General features: G+C 36.1%; 1 protein-coding gene across 1 annotated transcript in view; it reads right to left on the bottom strand.

Moving 5' to 3' along the window:
• Positions 1–12,614: 12,614 nt before the first annotated feature.
• Positions 12,615–20,634, bottom strand: part of LOC111576182 (XK-related protein 7-like) — an 85,669-nt gene continuing 77,649 nt past the window's right edge. Inside the window, exon 4 of the mRNA XM_023281749.3 lies at positions 12,615–19,334. Coding sequence (XP_023137517.2) covers positions 18,539–19,334 — 796 coding nt within the window. The 3' untranslated portion in view covers positions 12,615–18,538. The remainder of the gene's footprint in view (positions 19,335–20,634) is intronic.

The raw sequence follows: 20,634 nt of genomic DNA on the forward strand, positions 1-20,634 counted from the left end.
GTAAAGCTCCAGTTCCACAGAGCATGATATTGCCACCACCATGCTTGATGGTAGGATTGGTGTTCTTGTAGTCAAGAAAGACCCATCCAAGACAATCTGAAACCAGTCCTAAACCAGTCCTAAAAACCAGGACCAAAATCAAACCTAAAGTCCAAAGAATGGTCAGAACCAGTAAGAATACGGTCTGAAACCAGACCTAAAAAGTCTACAACCAGTACAAAATCAGCACCAAAACCTAAACTATTCCTAAAAAAAGTCTAAGACCCGTCCAAGACAGTCTGAAACCAGTCCTCATCCAGGACCAGATCCAGAGTAAAATAAATCCTAAACCAACTTTAAATCACATTCCAAAACTAGGAGAACCAAGACTGAAATCAAACATAAACCAGTCCCAAGAAAGTCCAGAACCAGTCCAACATACAGTCTGAAACCAGTCTAGGAGCTCTTCTACAAAGCCCCAGAGCATGATACTGCCACCTCCATGCTTGGTGGTAGGTTTGGTGTTCTTGGGGTTGAAAAAAAAGTCTTAGACCCGCCTAAGACTATCTGAAACTAGTTCTCAAAATGTCTGAAACCAGGACCAAAACCAGACCTAAACTAGTCCAAAGAATGTTCAGAACCAGTCAGAATACAGCCTAGAACCAGTCCTAAACCAAAACTGAAACCAGTTTCAGAAACAATCCAAAATCAGTCCTAAAAATGTCAACAATCAGTACAAAATCAGGACCAAAACCAAACCTAAACTACTCCTATAAAAAGTCCAAGACCAGCTCAAGAGAGTCTGAAATCAGTCCTCATCCAGGACCAGATCCAGAGTAAAATAAATCCTAAACCAACTTTAAATCACATCCAAAACCAGGAGAACCAAGACTGAAACCAAACATAAGCCAGTCCATTTCGAACAGATTTTAAATGTATGACTTTTCCTCAGATCCCAGGTTGAGTTTTTAGTTTCACTGGAAATAATTAGACCTTTTATTCAGCTGCCTAAAGTACAACTACATTTACATACATTTTATTCCTGACATAGGAGGTATTTTTCTGTGAGCAGCAAGAATTCCAGCTGTTCCAGGGTTAAAGAAGGTTTTACCTCTTAATTCTCCTTTTATCACCTTATTTTCTGTTTGTCTTCTAATTCTGTACTTTAGTTCCCTCTTTAAATCACTTTTTAACAGCTAAACCGAACAGAGCTCCATAAATCTCTGAACGTCTGCAGCTTCTTGTCACTGATTATTGGTCATTTTTAGCTCAGCAGCACTTTAATATGAGCTTCATTAGAATAATAAACTGTGATCATCACTTGTTCTCTGCAGGATTCTTTCTCTCGAAAAATGACTCAGTGTGAACTTTCACAGCACTTTTAATTTTAGCTGCAAGTCTGTTAACGAAGGCCTTTAATTAGATATAAAACCATGTCTGTGCCTGTGGATTTAGAGTTTACAGTCCAGTTTTCTTATTATCAGCGATGGAGCTCTACATAAACACACATTTTCCTCAAAAATCATAACAGATCGGTTGTTTTACAAAGGAGATTTCTGCATTTGTGTTTATTTTTTCCATTCTTGTTTGCTTTAAGGGGCTACAGATCAGTTTAGAAAAAGATGCTGATGTAATTTCTTCCAATAGTCAGAATTTAGCAACTTTGGAGATCAAATATTAAAAAACGAAAAGGTGCAGTGAGCAGGTTTGAGCACAGGGGGGCAGCACTGCGACAAACACTGACAGAAGCAGGAGGAAGAGGAAGAAAATGCAGGAGTTTAGCTACCTTTAACCTTTTGGCTGTCAAAAATTCATCACGTTTTTCTGTTTCAACAAAAAATGACCTAAATGACGAAAAAAAATTACCACGGTCCTAAAAGACTGCTCACAATGACTGAAAAATTGTCCAGAACCTTTCAAGGTTGATAAAAAAAACTTAATCAAAATAGTCCTAAATGACTCAACTATTTTTAATTTAATATTTGTTGATTTGACTTTTGATTATTATTATTAATATTATTAATATCAAAGTTTTTATTGAGTATTTTTATTTGTAATTTTTATTTGACTTTGGAATATTATTATTTTTTTTAATTGTTGATGTGACTTTTTGTCATTAATATTTTAACCTAGATTTTTATTTAGTATTTTTATGTAACCCAGTAAGAACAACCTTTACTTGACTACTGTACTCTGGTTCGACTCAAGGAGCAAGGGATGGTTAATGTAAAAAGGTAAACACAAACATATTTATTTCAAAAATTGACATGAAGTGGAACAGATTCACTTTCAAAATCCCAACATTAAAAAAAAAAAACAAAGTGTCCTTTCACAGCCTGATGCTGTCTGATATCAAAGTCTATCAAAGTCCAGTCCAAAGTGTTCAGTTTGAATCCATGTCCGTCCCAGTTCATTCAGTGTGTGTGTGTGTGTGTGTGTGTGTGTGTATTGTGTTCTACCCGGGTAGTGTGTGTGTTTATATGGTTACTGCGTGCCGTTTAAATCTTATCTGCCAACATGAATCTTCATGAAGATGATGAAGATAGAGAATTCTGGATCCTCTTTAACCCTGGTTGGAATCACTGCTGTCCACTGACTGTAGATCCAGCAACAGAAAAAACAATCTGCCATAGCAAGAAATAAAGTTAAATTTCAATCATCAGCTACTGTACAGTATCATATCTATTTCTCTCTTTTTATCTTAAATGTAACATATAATACTGGCCACAAAAGAATAATGAGCTATATCGTGAGACATTAAACTCTTAGTCACCATTAATGTGTTTTTTAACAGTATTAACCAATCATGTTACACAAATTATCTTTTATCTCTAATCATGTTTTCTCATTCACATTCACATTTATGCACTTTCAATCTACCCAAAATGAACTGTAACATATTATTTATACCATGAAAACCAAGGAAAACCCGTATGTGTACATATCATGAACTTTAGCGCACTGTGTACCACTTTTATAACTCGACATTGAACGTAGCGCCCAGGAATGACGCAGCAAAAAATTACCGTTCTCACGTGAAAACAAAGGCATTTCTGGAACACAAAACTCAGCATATTGACTCATTACAACATCTTCTTAATATTTACAATTAACTCCGATTGGTCTTAAATTATAAGAAAGGTTCAATATTGCTCATCTATAACCGAACTGAGAATTACATGGCCGTTAGAAACGTAGCATGCTAAGCTAATACACTCACCGGAGTCCTCGGTGGAGAAAAACAAAAGAAAACAAATCCTCCCGTCGCAGCCGTCTGGGACTCTTTCGGGACAACTCAAAACATGTACACACTCTTAACTTTAAAATTAAAGCAGTTTTTCTTCAATAAAATATCAATAACTGTGATGAATGTACTGTAGCAGCTTTAGAATCTGGCTTAGCTGGGGTGTCTATGTCCCAGCATGCAATGCGCACGTCTACTAGATTCCCTACACTGAGCGCACATAGAGCCATCTAGCGGCTGCTTAAAGTGACTACAATCATCCTATTACAGCTATCTTAATAAATTCCGATATTAAAGTTACTGAAACTAAAAATTAAAATATCCTAAGTAAAACCCAACAGTGCATTTTCATATGGGTTACATTTATTTGACTTTTGATTATTAATAACAATAATATAAATATCACAGTTTTTTAATTGACTATTTCTGATTTGACTTTCATTGTTATTGATAGAACGAAAATCATAGTTTTAAAAATGAGTATTCTTTATTTTTATTTGACTTTTGATTATTATTAATATTATTTTGAAATATCAGTTTTTAATTTAGTATTTTTATTTAGATTAATATTAATAATATTATTAATATCCAATTTTTTAAATTGAGCTTTTAATTTTTCATTTAATTTTTGATTATTATCAATAATATTATTATATTTTTTCTTAAGTATTTTTTAGTAGACTTTTGATTTTTATTAAAAACATTAATGTCATAGTTTTTAATTTAGTTTTTTTAAAATTTCATTATTAATTGTTATTATTAATAATTAGGGCTGGGACTTTAACGCGTTAATTTCGATTAATTAATTAAGTACAGCTAAAATAACGCATTAAAATGTTAACGCAATTAATTACGGCCTCCTCGGTTCCCTCATTTCTGGCACACCGGTATCTCTGATGAACACTCCAGCCCAGTAGGTGGCGGTAATGAACCTAAAGTCTGTTTGTAGCCATGAAGAAGAAGCACAGGAAGCACTGAGTGAAGTCAGGCACTGATGAACAGTGAAGGAAGATGAGATTGAGCTTGTTGGACAGAAAGTTTCCTTTTAAAAATCTTCCTGATGGCAGCTTGGATAAAATCCTGGTTGTGTGAAAATTGTACAACAAAGAGTTTTCTGATCACTGCGTCACTTCAAGCCGACGGTATCACCTCAATGTAAAACATGTTGCTGTTAGCACCAGAGCTAACGTTAGCTACGAGTCATGCTAACGGCTAACGGTGTAGCCATCCCATAATAGACCACTTTTCTAGACAGTGCTTGAGTTTACAGAAAGTCTTCAAATGTTGAATAAAATCGCTATAATTGCACTTAGATTTGCAGTAATCTGTGAATGTAGCAGACAGATGAAAAATGCAGATAAATAGAAATGAAACATTTTTGTGGTTTAAGTTTTTACTCCATCGAGGCTCTGCCTCCTTGGAGGAGGAATAACCTAAACAACAAAAATATCTCTTTTAATAACTTCATTATAAACTTTTTGTTTATTAAAAAATTACATAAATAAAAATTGATATTCCTATAAAAAGAACCATCAAAATTCCACCATTTATCAGACCCAGAAAAGATGAAAACAGAATGAATCTCTGGATTTTCAACTTTCTGAATCTCCTTGAACTATTTATGCTGATTTTATGTGCCATACAGTGGAAAAAAATAAATTCAGGTTTAAGTCATCAAAATCACTTTTTTCTATATGTCCCATTTTCCTTTTTTAAAACAAATTTTAAATTATAAACATGTATATGTCTATTCATTGATTCAACTGTCAACCACAATTTTATTTGAATTGAAAAACTTCACTTATTGTGTCAAATATTGCTATTTGACAAAACTGCAATTAATTGCGATTATTTAATTACAACACCTGTAATTAATTAGATTAAATGTTTTAATCGCATCCCACCACTATTAATAATATGAATATCCTAGTTTTTAATTTATTATTTTTGATTAGACATTTGGTTACTATTAATATTTTTAATGTCATAGTTTTTACTTGAGGATTTTTAATAGACTTGATTTTTATGAATAACATTATTGTCAGTTTTTTAATTAATTTTTATTTCACTATTGATTATTATTAATAATATTATGAATATCCTAGTTTTTAATTTAATATTTTTGATTAGACATTTGTTATTATAATATTTTTAATATAGTTTTTCAATTAAGTGATTTTTGTTTTATTTTCGATTATCATTTCATTTTTAGTTTGAGTTGTTTCACAATGATGTTATCACATGACATCATCACATGACATCACAGAGTCTAAGCGTGTTATTAGGTCACGTACACAGAGACGGTAAAAACTACTTGAGTGTTTGATGTGAACATCGGCACACACACACACACCTATCGTCACGGCAACCACTCCACAGTGACCGGAGGCCTCATGGCTTAACAATCATCCTGTTACCATGGCAACGGGAGACAAAGCTGGAGCATTCATCTTGTTCTGGTTCGTCTGTTTGTCTTTAAGCTCCGAGGAACTTAAACTGTCACACTGAGCAACAGACGAGTCCAAAATCAACAGTTTTCTCTTTTTTAATTAAAATATTTTGGGCCAAAGGTGATATTTTTATTTATTTCACCAAAAATAAAATTTTTAGTAAGAGTATTTATAATTTTCTAAGTTTATTCCACTCAAAATGCTATTTTCTGTACAAGTATTTACAACTTTAAAGGTTTACTTTCCACAAAAAGCTATTTCTTTTGTACAGGTGTTTGTAGTTTTACAGGTAATTCCACCCATACAGTAGTTTCTAACAAATGGGTTGTGGTTTTAAAGGTTTATTCTTATCAACATATTATTTTCTGTGGAAGTATTTATGTTTTTTAAAGTTTATTCTATCCAAATAGTACATTCTGATGAAAAAGATATGATTTAAAGGTTTGTTTCACCCAAAATTGTGCACAAAAAAGGGCATAGTTTTTAGATTTTTAATAATTATTACTTTCTTTCCAATAACATAAAATATATGTAAAATAATGACATTTGTTGCACATTCAAATAGTCAAAATAGTGTAATTACACAAGAAAACATAAAATAATAAATAAAAATAATAAAACATAGAATAATAAATTACTATTTCTAAAAATAAAGATACATTTTTTTGATATGGATGATATTCAAAATGTTGGGCTGTTTATTTTCCGGTGATACAAAGTTACATAAATTTTATTATTTTATAAATAGTTTTTTTCCTGTAATTATTCCTATTCCTGTAGTTATTATCTCTGATTCAACACAAGAGGGAAAATCTGTAAAATAAAAGTTCAAAGATGATTTTTTTGACCATTTTTAAAAATTGTAGAATTGTCTGCAAAATGTCTTTAAAAACTAATTTAAATACAAATAATTAAACTGTGTAACTTCACCACCAAATGTTGTAAAATACTTAATTTCCATATTATAAAAATGCTATTTTTTGAAATTATTTACAGTTTTGGTCTATTTTTTTGGATTAACAGGTAAAATATTCCAGTTAAAGCCATCAGAAAAGGTGATTGTTTTACAGTGTGCCACAACTTTTTGAGTAAATTTGAAAATATTAGTGTAAAAGAAATGATTAAAGACTTGAAATAAACTTGTATATGAGATTCCTACAAAATAAAAGCATATAGAATCCATACACAGACTCACCTGCTTCTGATGTTTTCTCTCTTTGACACTGGCATCAATCCTCCATCTTCAAAGTGCATCAAACCTCGATATATTTTTTTTCTGCATCGACTTCATGTCTGAGCGTGTTCTGGCAGCGTTGCGTGTGGATTTATTCATGCACACACATGTGTGTTTGCAGCAACGAAATCAAAGAGGAAACATCCTTAAAAGAGCCTGAACTTCACACAAATGATCTAAGAAGAGCAAAAAAAAAAAAAAAACAAGCTAGAAGGGAAAAACAGGAGGAAAAAGACGGAAAAAAGGAAGTCAAAAAACATAATAATGATGGAGGGAATGAGGATAAAAGATGGGGACAGGTTAAAGTAGAAAATAGAGAAAAAAGATACAGATGAAGAAGGAAAAATCAGGAGAAAACTGGCAAAAATAAAGAATAATTTAACGAATAGTTGGTGAGAAAAGTAGGAAAGAAAGTGAAGAGAACTGAAAAGGAAGAAAATAAAACAGACTCTTAAAATGAGGACTATGATCACTAAGAATTAAAAAAAAGATGTGAGAAGGAAGCATGAGAGGAAAAATACAGAAAAAATATAGAAAAATGTGAATAAACAGTAAAATCTGGCAGCAAAGGTGCCAAAAAATATGTTGAAAAATGTCAGAATACTATAATGTTTGAAAAACAGTGAAATTTATGGCAAATATCTGTAAAATAATGATATTTTTAGTTGTTTCAAATGCAGTAAATCTGTTATTTTTCTGTCTCACATTGGAAAAGAACTAATCAATATTTATAAAACAACAAATGTTTGATGTGACAGTTGTGTAAATCATATAAATCTGGCCTTTTTTCTCAGATTTTACCAGTTATCTGAAATTAATAAAATAATATAAATAATAATAAAAACAAACCAGGGAAAATCTGTAAAGTAGATAAAACATTTACCATTTTTAGTGCCTCGGTAAAACATAATTTTGCTTTCAAATAATGAAAATAAATGGAATTTCATAGTCATACATTTATATACAAAAATGTGTATTTGATGGAGACTTAATTTAATAATTTTTTAGGTTAAAAGATTTTAAAAAATATTTACTAGTTAGGTGTATTTTAAGAAAACAAGAAAAAAATCTGTAAAGTAACATTTAAAATTATGTATGATTTTAAAATCCTTAATATGCATAATTTTACTAAAAATAAGAGCAAATATCTGTAAAATAATGTGCATTTTTTACTGATTTAAATAGACCACACATTGTAAAAGAGCAAATTACCCTTTATAAAAACAGATTTTTGATGTACAAGAAATTTACAGTTGGCCTGTTTTTTTAAGATTTAAATTTTTAAAAAAAAATCTGTGTTGTTTTATGTCTAGTTATCTGGAATTTAACAAAACAAAGCAAATCTGTAAAATCTGAGTTTTAACAAAATTATTCACTACTTTAAAAGCCTTATTATGCTTAATTTTGCTCTCCAATAAAGGAAAATCTCTTTTAAATAATGTCATTTTTATTATTATTAATAATAATAATAATAATAATAATAATAATAATAATAATAATAATAATAATAATAATAATAAATTTTATTTATAAAGCGCTTTTCCAAAAACTCAAAGACGCTGTACATAAAATACAATAAGATAAAACAAAACAGTTAATTAAAATCAATAGATAGTAAAACAAGTTCAAGATAAAATACAGAATCACTTCAGGAAAGCAGATCTAAAAAGGTGAGTCTTTAAAAGGGATTTAAATGTGGTGAGGTTGGTGCAGTCACGGAGGGCATGGGGGAGTGAGTTCCAGAGTGTGGGGGCGGCAATGGCGAAGGCTCTGTCCCCCCAATGTCGCCGGCTGGTCCTGTGCGGGATGGAAAGGAGGTTTGTGTGGGAGGAACGGAGATTCCTGGGGGGGGTGTAGGGGAGGAGCAAATCGGTAAGGTAAGAGGGGGCAAGATTATGGATGGACTTGAAGGTGAGGAGAAGCAGTTTGTACTGGATGCGGTGTGAAATGGGGAGCCAATGGAGGTTCTGCAGGACGGGGGTGATATGGTCGTGAGAACAGGTTCGGGTGAGGAGTCAGGCAGCAGAGTTTTGAATGAGTTGAGAGTCATGAATGAGTTTTAGTCATTTAAATACGTTTGTAAAAGAACAAGTTACCGTTTATAAAAAATTATGTGGACAATATTTACAATTTTGGCCTTTTTTATGTTAACATGAATTAACCCGTTCTTTTATTGGTAATTTGACTAGTTATTATCTGTAATTTAGCAAAACAGGGAAAATGTGTAAAATAACATTTTGAAATCCTTAATATGCATAATTTGACTGTCAAATACCAGAAAATATCTGTAAAAATAACATTTATTTAAATGCTTATTTAAGCATTTTTAAAGTGGCATTTTACAGTAAATATTGGATTATAAGGATTATAAAAATACAGTTTTGTTTTTAAATGTTGGCTTTATTTACAGTTTTGGTATTTTTAATGATTAGCATGTAAATTACTACTCTTTTTCTGTGATTTGACGAAACAGGGAAATCTGTAAAATAGAAGCAAATTGTTAAAAACAATAAATTACAGTTTAATCTGTAAAAAAATGTGTAGAAAGAAAAGGGGAGGATTTAGGAATTTAAAGAACTGGTGAAATGATAAGAAGCTGCTGTGAAAGGATGTCAGGAGGTAAATAGAATTAGAAGAACAACACATGGAGCGACAAAAGATAAAATAGAGAACAAAAATGACAATAAAAGGGAAAAAAAACTCACCACTGTTCTCTTTTTCTGTTTCCTGTTAAAAACAAATGACAACTAAACAAGCAGAGGAGGAACTGAAAACTGAAAACACACAAACAGAACAGTTTGGACCAGAAGATAAAGGAGGAAGAATCGCTGTTTGGTCGCTGGATCTCCGGAGACGTCAACCAAATAAACAAGAAATCGTGAGGATGGAGGGATGCTGATGTGGGAGACGGAGAGATCAAAGGATGCCGGTTCGACGGAGGGATTTTGTTGTTGTCTCAAGAGGAAAGACGGAGGAAAAACTGGAGAAACTGGGCGGGAAGATTCAGGGAAGAAGGTTGGTGGAGCTCCAGCTTCACTTTCAGCTCCGCCTCGCTCTGGAAAAACCTCCACACAGTCCAGAGTTTGAGCTCTGAAGGCAACTTGGTTTGTTTGTTTGTTGAATGAATCATTTCAGTAAAATCAGCATGGTATTTTGAATTAAGATAGAGCTGCTGAGGCTCGTTTTACACAGCAAAGAAAAGGAAAAACTGGATTTATTTGCTTGAATTAAGGGAATTCTGCTCACAGTGTAGAGACACCTGTCAATCAAACCTTCCAATCAATACTTAAATATACACTATCTAAAACACCTTATCTCCTACTACATACATTTGGTTGCTATAATAGCACATTGTCCATGTATGAACACAAAAAGCAAGGTAGCACTTCAATGTACTGAAATGGAAGCCTAAATTGAAAGTATTCAAAGCTTAAATACATTAATAACTGTATGAGGAGTGATCAAAATGTTAATACTTCCATGTTGAAGTAGCATCCTTGTGCAGTGGTGCTCTGCTCCCAGTGCTCCTGCAACACTCGTAATGTTACCTGGAAATCAAACACCATCAGCAACAGGTGCTGAATCACCTAAACTGTCAAAATGGTGACCCCTCAACAGAAATTTTAATTTGGGGAAGAAAAAATGTCAAAGGCAGTCAAATCTAGCAAAGTAGGGCAACAGCGATTGTACTGTTGAGGCAAAAACCCTGGACGTAACTGTTGCTGTAAAGATGTTACGGTGAAACTCTGCCTAGAAAGTCCGATCCAGGGGGTTATCTCAAGGTGGAAGAAAGTAGAAGGAAACAGTGAACCATGCTCCTGCTGCTTCTGACTTGGAGATTCTGGATCTTCCACTGTGAAAGGTGTTGTTTCTTGTCCTAATGGCAGCCTCAAACCCAACACTAAACACCAGTGATAATCCTCCACATGAAGGTTGGATCATTCAGCTGCTGATGCATTCAGAATGTTCCTCTTTCTTCCAGTTTGAGCTCCATGAAGGTAATTCAAATGTGAGCCTACCAGTGGTCACAAAAACATAAATAAGATAAAATAACATAGAACTTTATTAATCATGAAGGAAATTCTTGAAAAAAAATCAAGAAAAAACAGTCGTAAGATCTTCTATAGGGATGTAGGCGCCCCAGAACTTTTTGATCAACCTTGTAACTTTAGGGTAAAGATATAGGTTAAGGAGTAAGGATTTAGGGTTTAGTGTTTGGTTTAGGGGTTAGGGTTTAGGGTTCAGGGGTAGGGTTAGGAGTTATGGTCTAGGAGATAGGGTTTCATGCTGTGGTCTAGGGTTTAGGGCATAGGGTTGATAGTTAAGGTTTGGGATTAGGGTTTAGGGGTTAGTGTTAGGGTCTAGGGTTTAGGATTTTGGGCTAAGGTTAGGGCTCCGGGTCTAGTGATTAATGTTAAGGGGTTAGGGTCTTGGGATTAGGGTTTAGGGTCCATGCGTAGCGTTACGGGTTATGGTCTGGAAAATAGGGTTTAGTGTTATGGTCTAGGGTTTAGGGCTTAGGGTATAGATTTTATAATTAAGGTTTGGGGATAGGGGTTAACGTTAGGGTCTAGGGTTTAGGGTTCATGGCTATGGTTTGGGGGTTTGGGGTTACGATTTGGGGATTAGTGTTTGGGTCTAGGGGTTAGAGTTAAGGGGTTAGGATTTAGAGATTAGTGTTGATGGTTTAGGGCTTAGGGGTTTAGGTTAAGTTTAAGGGTTTAGGGTAAAGAGGTTAAGTGTAGGAGTTCGGGTTTAGGGGTTTAGGTTAGGGTTTAGGGGCTAGTGTTTTGGGCTTAGGGGTTTAGGTTACGGTTTAGGAGTTTAGGGTAAGGAGGTTAAGGTGTAGGAGTTCAGGCTTAGGGGTTTAGGTTAGGGTTTAGGGGCTAGTGTTTTGGGTTTAGGGGTTTAGGTTACGGTTTAGGGGTTAGGGTGCAGGAGTTAAAATTAAGGTCTTCTACATCATACAAGTATCTTCCACTTAAATTTAAAGAAGTAACCACAATCATCATTTTACAGAATTATCAATACAATACAAAAAATACCAAAGAAGATTGTCTTTTTTGTAATTTCTTGCAGGTTCACCATTATTATGCAATATCATCGAGCAAAGCATTATTTTAGACAATTTTTGATGGGTTTTAACCCCTAATATGGAAATTACTCAGACCATAAATGACACTACACAGACCATAAATGACACTACACAGTCTTATCCACATTATTTAAAGTTGGTAGGTTAATTTATATATTTTTTTCCTCACGTTTTACTGGAAAGCAGTTAACTGTTGCTTGGTTTTAAATGTGCCTTATAAATACCTTCACTTGACTTGGCTTAAACTGTGGATGCAGATCAAGTAATATTGGTATTTAAGCTATAAACCTGTAAATGGTCGTGCTAACCAAACGTAATGAAATCTGTACTTATATCCGCCTTTGTTGCTGTTGTTTTAGTCACATATTCATCACACAAACCAACAATGGGAATGCAAAAATTGACATAATTGCATGTCCTCATGGGGAAGATACAAAGCAGTTTTTGAAACTATGCATTTTAGACAGTATTTAAAAAAATTCTCAAACGTAGGCCAGAACATAGTGAAAATGTTTTTCAAAACACCCATGTCAGCATGGACAAGGCCAAAATACAAGTACATATACTTTCCACCTGTATTACCATTAAAGAAGACACAGACACCTCCATGGGTTTTATTTTGACGGCTGTTCAGCCATATTTACTACAGTATTGTTCCCATCTACAGTTATCAGCACAGCTTGTTGAGTTCTTTTTTAACATCGTCATAGATATTTTCACCACTGGTTTTATTTTTCTGCTTCAGTCACTCGGAGGATGTTTAAGCAGCATTATCAAAAAAACTTAGAGCACATCCTTACATACATACTGTACATACAATACATACATACGAACCAAAGCACACGTACTCATACACGCACGTCCTAGAATTGCGCCACTCTGATATATACAGATATATAGAATGAGTAAAAAAAAATCTATTTTCAGTTTTTACATCTTAATATAAGAGTCATACCAAAGACATGGCCACCGAGTGAGTAAACAATAGATAAATAGATATAAAACAAATACAAAAATAAATAAACATAAATACTTGCATTAATTAATAAAAGATGATTTGAGTTTTTTTTTCAACTCACTGTTTACTTTTCAACATGTTTTGTTCAAGTCGATATATAATCAGCGCACCACTATTAACTGTTATTTTACCTCGACAACAAATGACTGGTTCAGTACCCAATCAAAGCAAACGAAACCTCGGCCCCCTGATTGGGTGTTTTTAACGTACGCATCATTTGTACATTAGCCTATCGTGTTTCGACATGTTGACATGATCACGTGTGATGTCGAGTCATTGTTTTCAGCACCATTAACATCGCCGTGACTGTCACCACTGCACCAACAAAATCCACAAGTTCAGGCAGGAAACAACCCCGTCTGGAGAGCAAAACTCTATTTTACCAAGTTATCATCAACAGAAGCTTTTTTATTTGCATTCCTGAATTATTGACTGCCACGTTAAAACAGGAGACATGCAAACATCCGCAAACCCAGTTGTTCATACTCGCGTTTAATAATGCGAATCAGTGGGTATGATTGGTTCTCTACATGTCTTACAATCCCTCAAAATGCCGGTTGTTCAACTTCTCAGAAATTGGGCCAAAACATCCACAAGATGCAAACGGACACATCAGCAAACAAGAGTCGGAGGTGAAATACGGCAGCAGCAGACTCAACTCAAGACAGACTAGTAGAAAATGGCCAAAATTATGTGCATTTACAGTTTTTACCTTGATATTAACCACTGATTAACAGCAGTGATGGTTCAGAGTTAGCTAACACTCCTGTCCCAGATGTCTTGAAATTCAGCTAAAGATCCCTAATGATTTCATCGACTGTGTTTACATCCTGATTTTGATGATATTTGGGACTCACATGGTTATTCGTGTCCTTGTGTACACCGATTATACTTGTGATGTTTCGATTTAAATCAGAACTTTCTAACTTTAGCCTAGCTTTAGATGAATTTGACCGTAGTTGTTGAGGCCACTTTGGCTTATAGCAAGCTCAGCCCAAGTAAATACTAACATCACATTGGAGATTAGTCAGATTATACCACATTTATCCTCCTTTTTGCCAATGATAGAAGGGTGTCAGACTACCACTGCCACTGTGTTTGACTAGGGAGCGGTAAATGACAAATGGTCAACACTTATGTTGCACCTTTTACATCTTATCTAGGTTCAACAAAGCTCTACAGTGTGTTTATTATTCACACATTTAAACACCAACAGCAGTAGATCCAATGCCATGCAAAGTGCCAGCCATCGGTAGTGGTAGGATATGGTTGTCATGATAGAGTTCATGGACCTCGATTGGTGAGAACTTTCCTGTTTGAGTAGTGCATCCTTTAGAACCTTCTATGAGACCAGTGACCAATGGGAGTGTTGCACAAACTAGGCAGTTGCATGGAAAGAAGTTGATTTCTAAACAGTTTGAGGCTGCAGTATGGTGGACAAGGCCATGAGCTACTTCATGTAGCTGTTTTGTCCCTTGGCTGAAGATGCTCAGGTAGTCAGCACCGATCAGAAACCTGCTACTGCAGCTAGCACAACCTGGTTTCTTAAAACCGGCATAAGGGTTTAAGTCCAGTGTCTGAAATCAACGTTGTAATGCAAGAACACAAAAACAGGACACTTCCAAAACCTGATCTTAACCAGGATATTGAAGTACATGTGAACACTGTCAATGATCCTTTACTTTTAGTGCCACCTTGAGCTCAAATTTTCCCTAATACAGAGTAATTCAAAGTTTAAAAGGGTAATATTCCGATAGAAACATGGATTTCTGTGCATTTTCCAGCCAAACGCAGCTGAAACAGGAGCGTTTCACCTCAAGGACAGCAGGTTTCCAGAGTAAGAAATGACTGCTGGAGCACATTGCCTTTTATTGGGGAAACAAACTCAACACAGCAATGTTTTTGACTCTGATGAAGACAAAATAGTGTTGAAACTTTAGTGACTTTTCAAAGTAAAAGCCTGTGAATTTAGCTTTTTGTACCCTGATAATATTTGTAATAGATAGTTGTCAGCCAGGAAGGATTTCGTCTGATTTACCTCCGAGTGGACGAGTAGACACAAAGTGTATAGACAAGTAAGATGCTTATCAAGGATTGCCTTGTTTATAAAGTATCTAAACTGTTGTTTGTGATTTTCTGTACTACTTGACCTAAAGTATGCAGGAGAGCAGAAATAGTTCCAATGCGAATCCCTTCAACTCCTCAGAATAAGCATCATCAGCATAGAAGTGAGAATTACCACATCAGATTCTACAAATACAAACTGTTTTTGCACAAAATGCTTCCATTTTATGCCACCAGATCAGCTTACTTGTCATAGCTATTTAATTTGAGTTTTTCTGTAATATGTTGAATTTTTAATTTTTTTTTTGTTTGTATCAGTCAACCATTAATTGACGACTTTCTTAGCATTGGTATCTTCTACATGCTTTCTGAGCAGCAACGTCAAAATGTTGCTTTTTACAGCCATTAAGGTTAACAAACCAGTTCCTAAAGGCAGTTTGAAAAGCGCTTTTTTTCATTTTATAAATGCCTCCAGGTCATGTAACGCAGGTTTTTTTTAGGGCGATGCTAAAAACCTTTTGCCATCTTTACAAAAAAAATCACAGCCTCGGTTTCAGTATTTTTGGAGCTACATAAAGAACTCTCTCTTTGCAACAGCCTTAAATGCACAGACGAACCCTAAAGCTTTTAAAGAAAAGCGCCTTTGAAAAGAACTTCAAAGAGAAGCTGCCGAAGAGAAATCTGTTGTTATATGCGAGTGGACAGAAGTTAGCTTTGATGCTAGTGTTTTTTTTAAAAACTGTTCTTCCTTCAGATGGTGTTGCTGACCGTGCTTGACTTTTTCAGCGCCGAGCGGCTTCTAATTGATAGTAACACTTGTTCACACCTGGGAGCTGCTGCATTTAAACTCCGACCTCTGAAGCTGTTTACTGATCAGCTCTGCTCGATGCGCTAACGTTGCTGCAGGGCATCGCATCAGCAGTTTAAAGGAGTAAAAGAGCATTTTTCACCAGCTCTTACCAGATTGTTTCTTTTTCATTCAGTCTAGTGTTGGCATTAGCTATTATAAATTCAGATCTGGCAAAGTATAGCTTAAATTAAAGGCCTACATGTGGTCGCTTTTGCGTTCAGATTATTTTCACCTTATTGGAAAAGACCATTGAAGAAAGTTGTGAGAAATGTGCATGTAGTACACAACACTACTTTTCAGAAAGTTTAAATCCTACATCATCCACATCCTGATCATAACAGCTTTTGGTGTTTTGCATCATTCACTTTTTGTGATCAGTTTACTTTGAGCAAACGCGATGCAGCAAACAAATAATGAGACTAATGCTGGGATTCAACTTCAATGAAAAAAACCTTGATATATTCACCTTCTGCAGCTACACTCTATTGCAAAAACATATTTTACTAGTTGTCTCCAAACCTCCATAATTTTCTTTTTTCTTTAACACTTTACATTGCACCATTATCGTCACTGCGCCTCCTATTTATACTATGTATAAGTACACACAGGTCACTAGCTAGGTAGTATTTTGTTCATGTCATTAAAGAATGTAGAATTCAGTTGTACAGTGTTATTTGTGTACTTTTATACCTAAATTCCATAATTCTCACAACAGTTGTGACACTGGTGTTCATGACTGCTATAAGTTGTACACTTTCATTACATAATTAATTGTTTTTGTTTTCTTTCTTGTGTTAGCACCTGAGGTTGTGAGAAAATGGCACAATTTTGTTCCCCAAAACAAAACTCAATCTCTTTATTTTCTTTTTCGGTTGTGGAAGCGACATGAAACTTGTTCCTTCAAATGCAGACTTGATTTTAGGGAAAATAAAAATGTCCCGTGGTGTTAGGTAGGGTAGGGAGATTTTCAAGTACTGCAATGCATTTCTTAGTCAAAAACTGCTTCACTAAGAACACTAACGTGTCCCGATGAAGGGTGAGACCATTTTCCCACAGCTCTATTTTCATTCTTTTGTACCTTTCTTGCTAAGTTTGTGAAATCTGTATGAACTGAAATGTAAGTTTTCTTCATTAAAACTAAATTAGCATTAGTCTCTTTTTTGCAATGGCTGCTTATGGAATGACTTCAGCACACTCTTCTTCAACTTCAACTGATAAAGAAACATTTCTCAACAGCTACTGTTCCCAAAAAACCAAACCCTGGAAAATGTTTTATAGCTTAATGAGGTTCCTCATGATGTCCTTCACACCCTACAGGTTATGAATTCCAAAAAAAGTGGACAACTTTGGACGACATTTAGACTCTTGCGAGTAAATGAAGCTTCTTCACTCAAAAATCATTCATCAACTAACTACAGCTTATTATAACAGCTTATATCTGACATCTGTACATCACAGGCCTATTTGTGGTGAGTTACAGCATGCCATATGGTGGTAGCCATTGCAGAAGTTGCTCACCTTACATGCTAGTCCTGACTGCTTTTTTTCCCCTCAACAAGTCCTTCCTCATGTTGGCAGTAACAGTGAGACTTGTGCAATGGCTGCTTTAGTAGCACATATGGATGGGTGACTGGTATCTCAGGCCTTAACTTAATAAACCAATTGGACCTACACTGAGATGTGAGCCTGCATTAGATGGATCCTTTAGGTCTCGTGAGATTGGAGCCCAGTGTCCAAGACTACGTTTCTCTTTGGACACCACGAAAAGAATGTTTAGAGGATGATTACCAAATGTTTGTGAGGGACATGCAACCTTTTGGAAGCAAAAGCAAAAAAAAAAGATCATCTGTTACTTGTAGATATATTCTTTGAAAGTCAGTACTTATCACAATATGATGAATGCTGAGTGAATTGACGATTTGGAAGTCAAAGAAAGTGTCTGGTTGTCTTGGCAAAACCCAGGTTGAATTTGGTTGCAATGGCAGTTGTCTGTATTATAACATTTTAACAGACATCTTGGCATCTTTTGACTGACAAATCCCTTGAGCATTGGATAATGAGGCCCCATTTTTATGTCAGTGTCTAGCATTGCTACCAAACCAAAACGATTGCATGTCCCATGCATACTCTAGCCACCAGTTTCTTAATCGGCAAGTCTCTGTTGTGTCTCTGGGTTCCGAGGCTCAAGTTCATGCAGCAGGCTGTTTCTCAATGATCTCAAACTCCACAGCTTAATTTCTCTCAAATCTTTTACTTCTTGTACTGACCGTGCAGGATGAAACTAAATCCAACATTCCCTGGTCCCAGGATGAGAGATTATTTTGCTCACCTTCAAGCTCCAAAAAAATAAGTGGAGATTATCCCAGTTCAGTATTACTCCGTCCACTTCCCACAGCTCATTCATGCTACTTACTCCTGGACTGCTTTGGTCCCAGATTGCGCTTCACATTTTACAATCAAGTTTTGACAATGTCTCTTCTTAAAAAGACACTCTGTGTCTTCTTTTCATGCTTCTCCTGGTGAAGGTAGTCCTGGGATGAGAACTAATCTCCGGCTGAGCCTTAGTCCCAGACTGCACTTTTAAGCGTAAGAGCCCCTGTTGGCTCAAACAGTTGTCTCATATTCTAACACCTCTTTGCTGCCCATCATGCTACTCCTGTACTGTATCCGAGGGCTGACGGCAGATGTGGCCTCCAGAAGCAGGATGGTCTTGCGGAGGCGGCGATCGATAAAGTGTGCATCCCAGGCTGGGTATCTCTTTCTGGGGAGGTCAATCCGGATCACAGGGCCCTCCTGTGCACGGGATGAGGAGGAGGTCCTGTGCAGGAGTGCAGGAGAGGAGGACGGGGAGGGACGAACCTGGAAGACGGGCAGGCAACTGTCCCTGTCTCGGTCCCCGGGAACCGGCTCCCCGGTGTCTTTAGTCCTGGGCAGAGTCCTTGGAGGACTGGTAATGACCATGTCCGTCTGGGACCCTTGGGACGGAGTAAGGCAAGCGTCAATCACTCCCGCCACCCCTCCTGCACCCACCACACCCTCGTCCACACATCCACCCCACTGGGAACCAAGAACGGGCCCGTCGGGGTGCAGCCAGCAGTAGTACACCAACATAAAGAAGGTTCCCAGGGCAAAGCTGCAGGCCACCAGGCACACCACCACCAGGGCGTAGGAGTCGGAGGTGTGCGGGCCGCGGTAGGTGTACCAGGCGGCGGTCAGAGCCACATTCTCGGCCAGCGTCACGGAGTAGTAGACGGTCATGCGGAAGCGGCTGGGGCCCTCCTTGACGTTGAACCAGCAGAAGATGTAGATGATACCCACCACCATGTTGTAGATTATCTCCTCCCACTTGGACATGCAGAAGTCGGTCTCACCTTGGATGATCCAGAAGGTCATGACACACCTGAAAGACAAAAAAGAACACAAGTAGTACCAGCAATACAACGTCTGTCAACACTGATGACTGGTACTAATTTGGTAACTGAGATGGACAACTTTAAAAAGTAAGTTTCTATGCAAGTACCAACATGCCTTTTATTTTTCTTGAACCAATACTACTTCCAAAATTCATGTCGTAACTACAGCTAAAAACCCTCCACTTAACACAACTTTTCAACACAATAAGAAAAATATTGTTATTGATTAGTTGGCAACGAGGAAGGAGAAGCTTTCATTTGTCCAGCCAAGAGATTTACTGGCTTGGCTTTTTTTTATTAGGCTGAAATATGAAGGTTTTTTGCAAATAATCCAAAAGGCTCCACAATGCATTTCTGCACAGGTCACATGATGGCCGATCTTTAGAATTCAGGATGATTACTGATGATGCTAGCTTCACAAACAGTTCAACACATCTATAAGAAATATCCTCATCTAGTGCTGTTCAGACTGAAATGAGATATTTAGCACATTCATGTTCTGCAGACAAAGAACATTTTTGATTTTGAACACTTTACTTGCAAGTTATTGTGTAGTATCATGGTCAGAGGCATAATATGCAACCTTCAAACTGGTGAAATTTTACTATTCTACTGTCTGTTTAGCCTTCCTTTTCCACCAGAATTTTCCGTTGTATTTCCACTACTGGAAAGATTCAAATGTAGTAAAATTGTCAAAATGTTAATGGTTTATCTTATCTCTACAGGTATAATAAACTTCTTGTATTAGCTGTCACTAATAATGTGCTAAATCCCACACAAAGCTGTTTCTGACTTGCGAGTTACTGCAGCATGATGATAAAAGCATTTAAACTTGCTCGAATTATTGTAACACGCAAAAACTGACTATTTTTGTACTATTGTGGAACAGCAGAAACAATTTGTGAATACTACATTGACATATTACAACATTCTAAGTTGATGTGACCAATTTTATTGCTTACTTTTAGCTCTTGAAAAGCAACTTTTTTTTTCTCCAGAGTGACATGTTGGGCTACCTGCTAAGTATTTTCTGCATGAGGTCGCTTTTTAGTCTTTACCACCTTCCGAGGGACACAACTGGCTCTAAAGCCACTAAATGACCGACTGTATACACCAGCTGGTTGCACACTTTTAATATCTGCTGTTTGGCAGTGAGCAGGATGTGTTTAGAGGATTTTTAGAGCTTTGTCACTCAAAACAGATGTTGAGAATCTGTGCTGTGGCCAAAAAGTTTGAGAGTGCTGAAAAGTGAGCCTGAAACAGTAAAGCTGTGGGCCAGAGAGCCAA

Source organism: Amphiprion ocellaris, chromosome 8 (genome assembly GCF_022539595.1).
Source record: "Amphiprion ocellaris isolate individual 3 ecotype Okinawa chromosome 8, ASM2253959v1, whole genome shotgun sequence".
NCBI classification, from domain to species: domain Eukaryota; kingdom Metazoa; phylum Chordata; class Actinopteri; family Pomacentridae; genus Amphiprion; species Amphiprion ocellaris.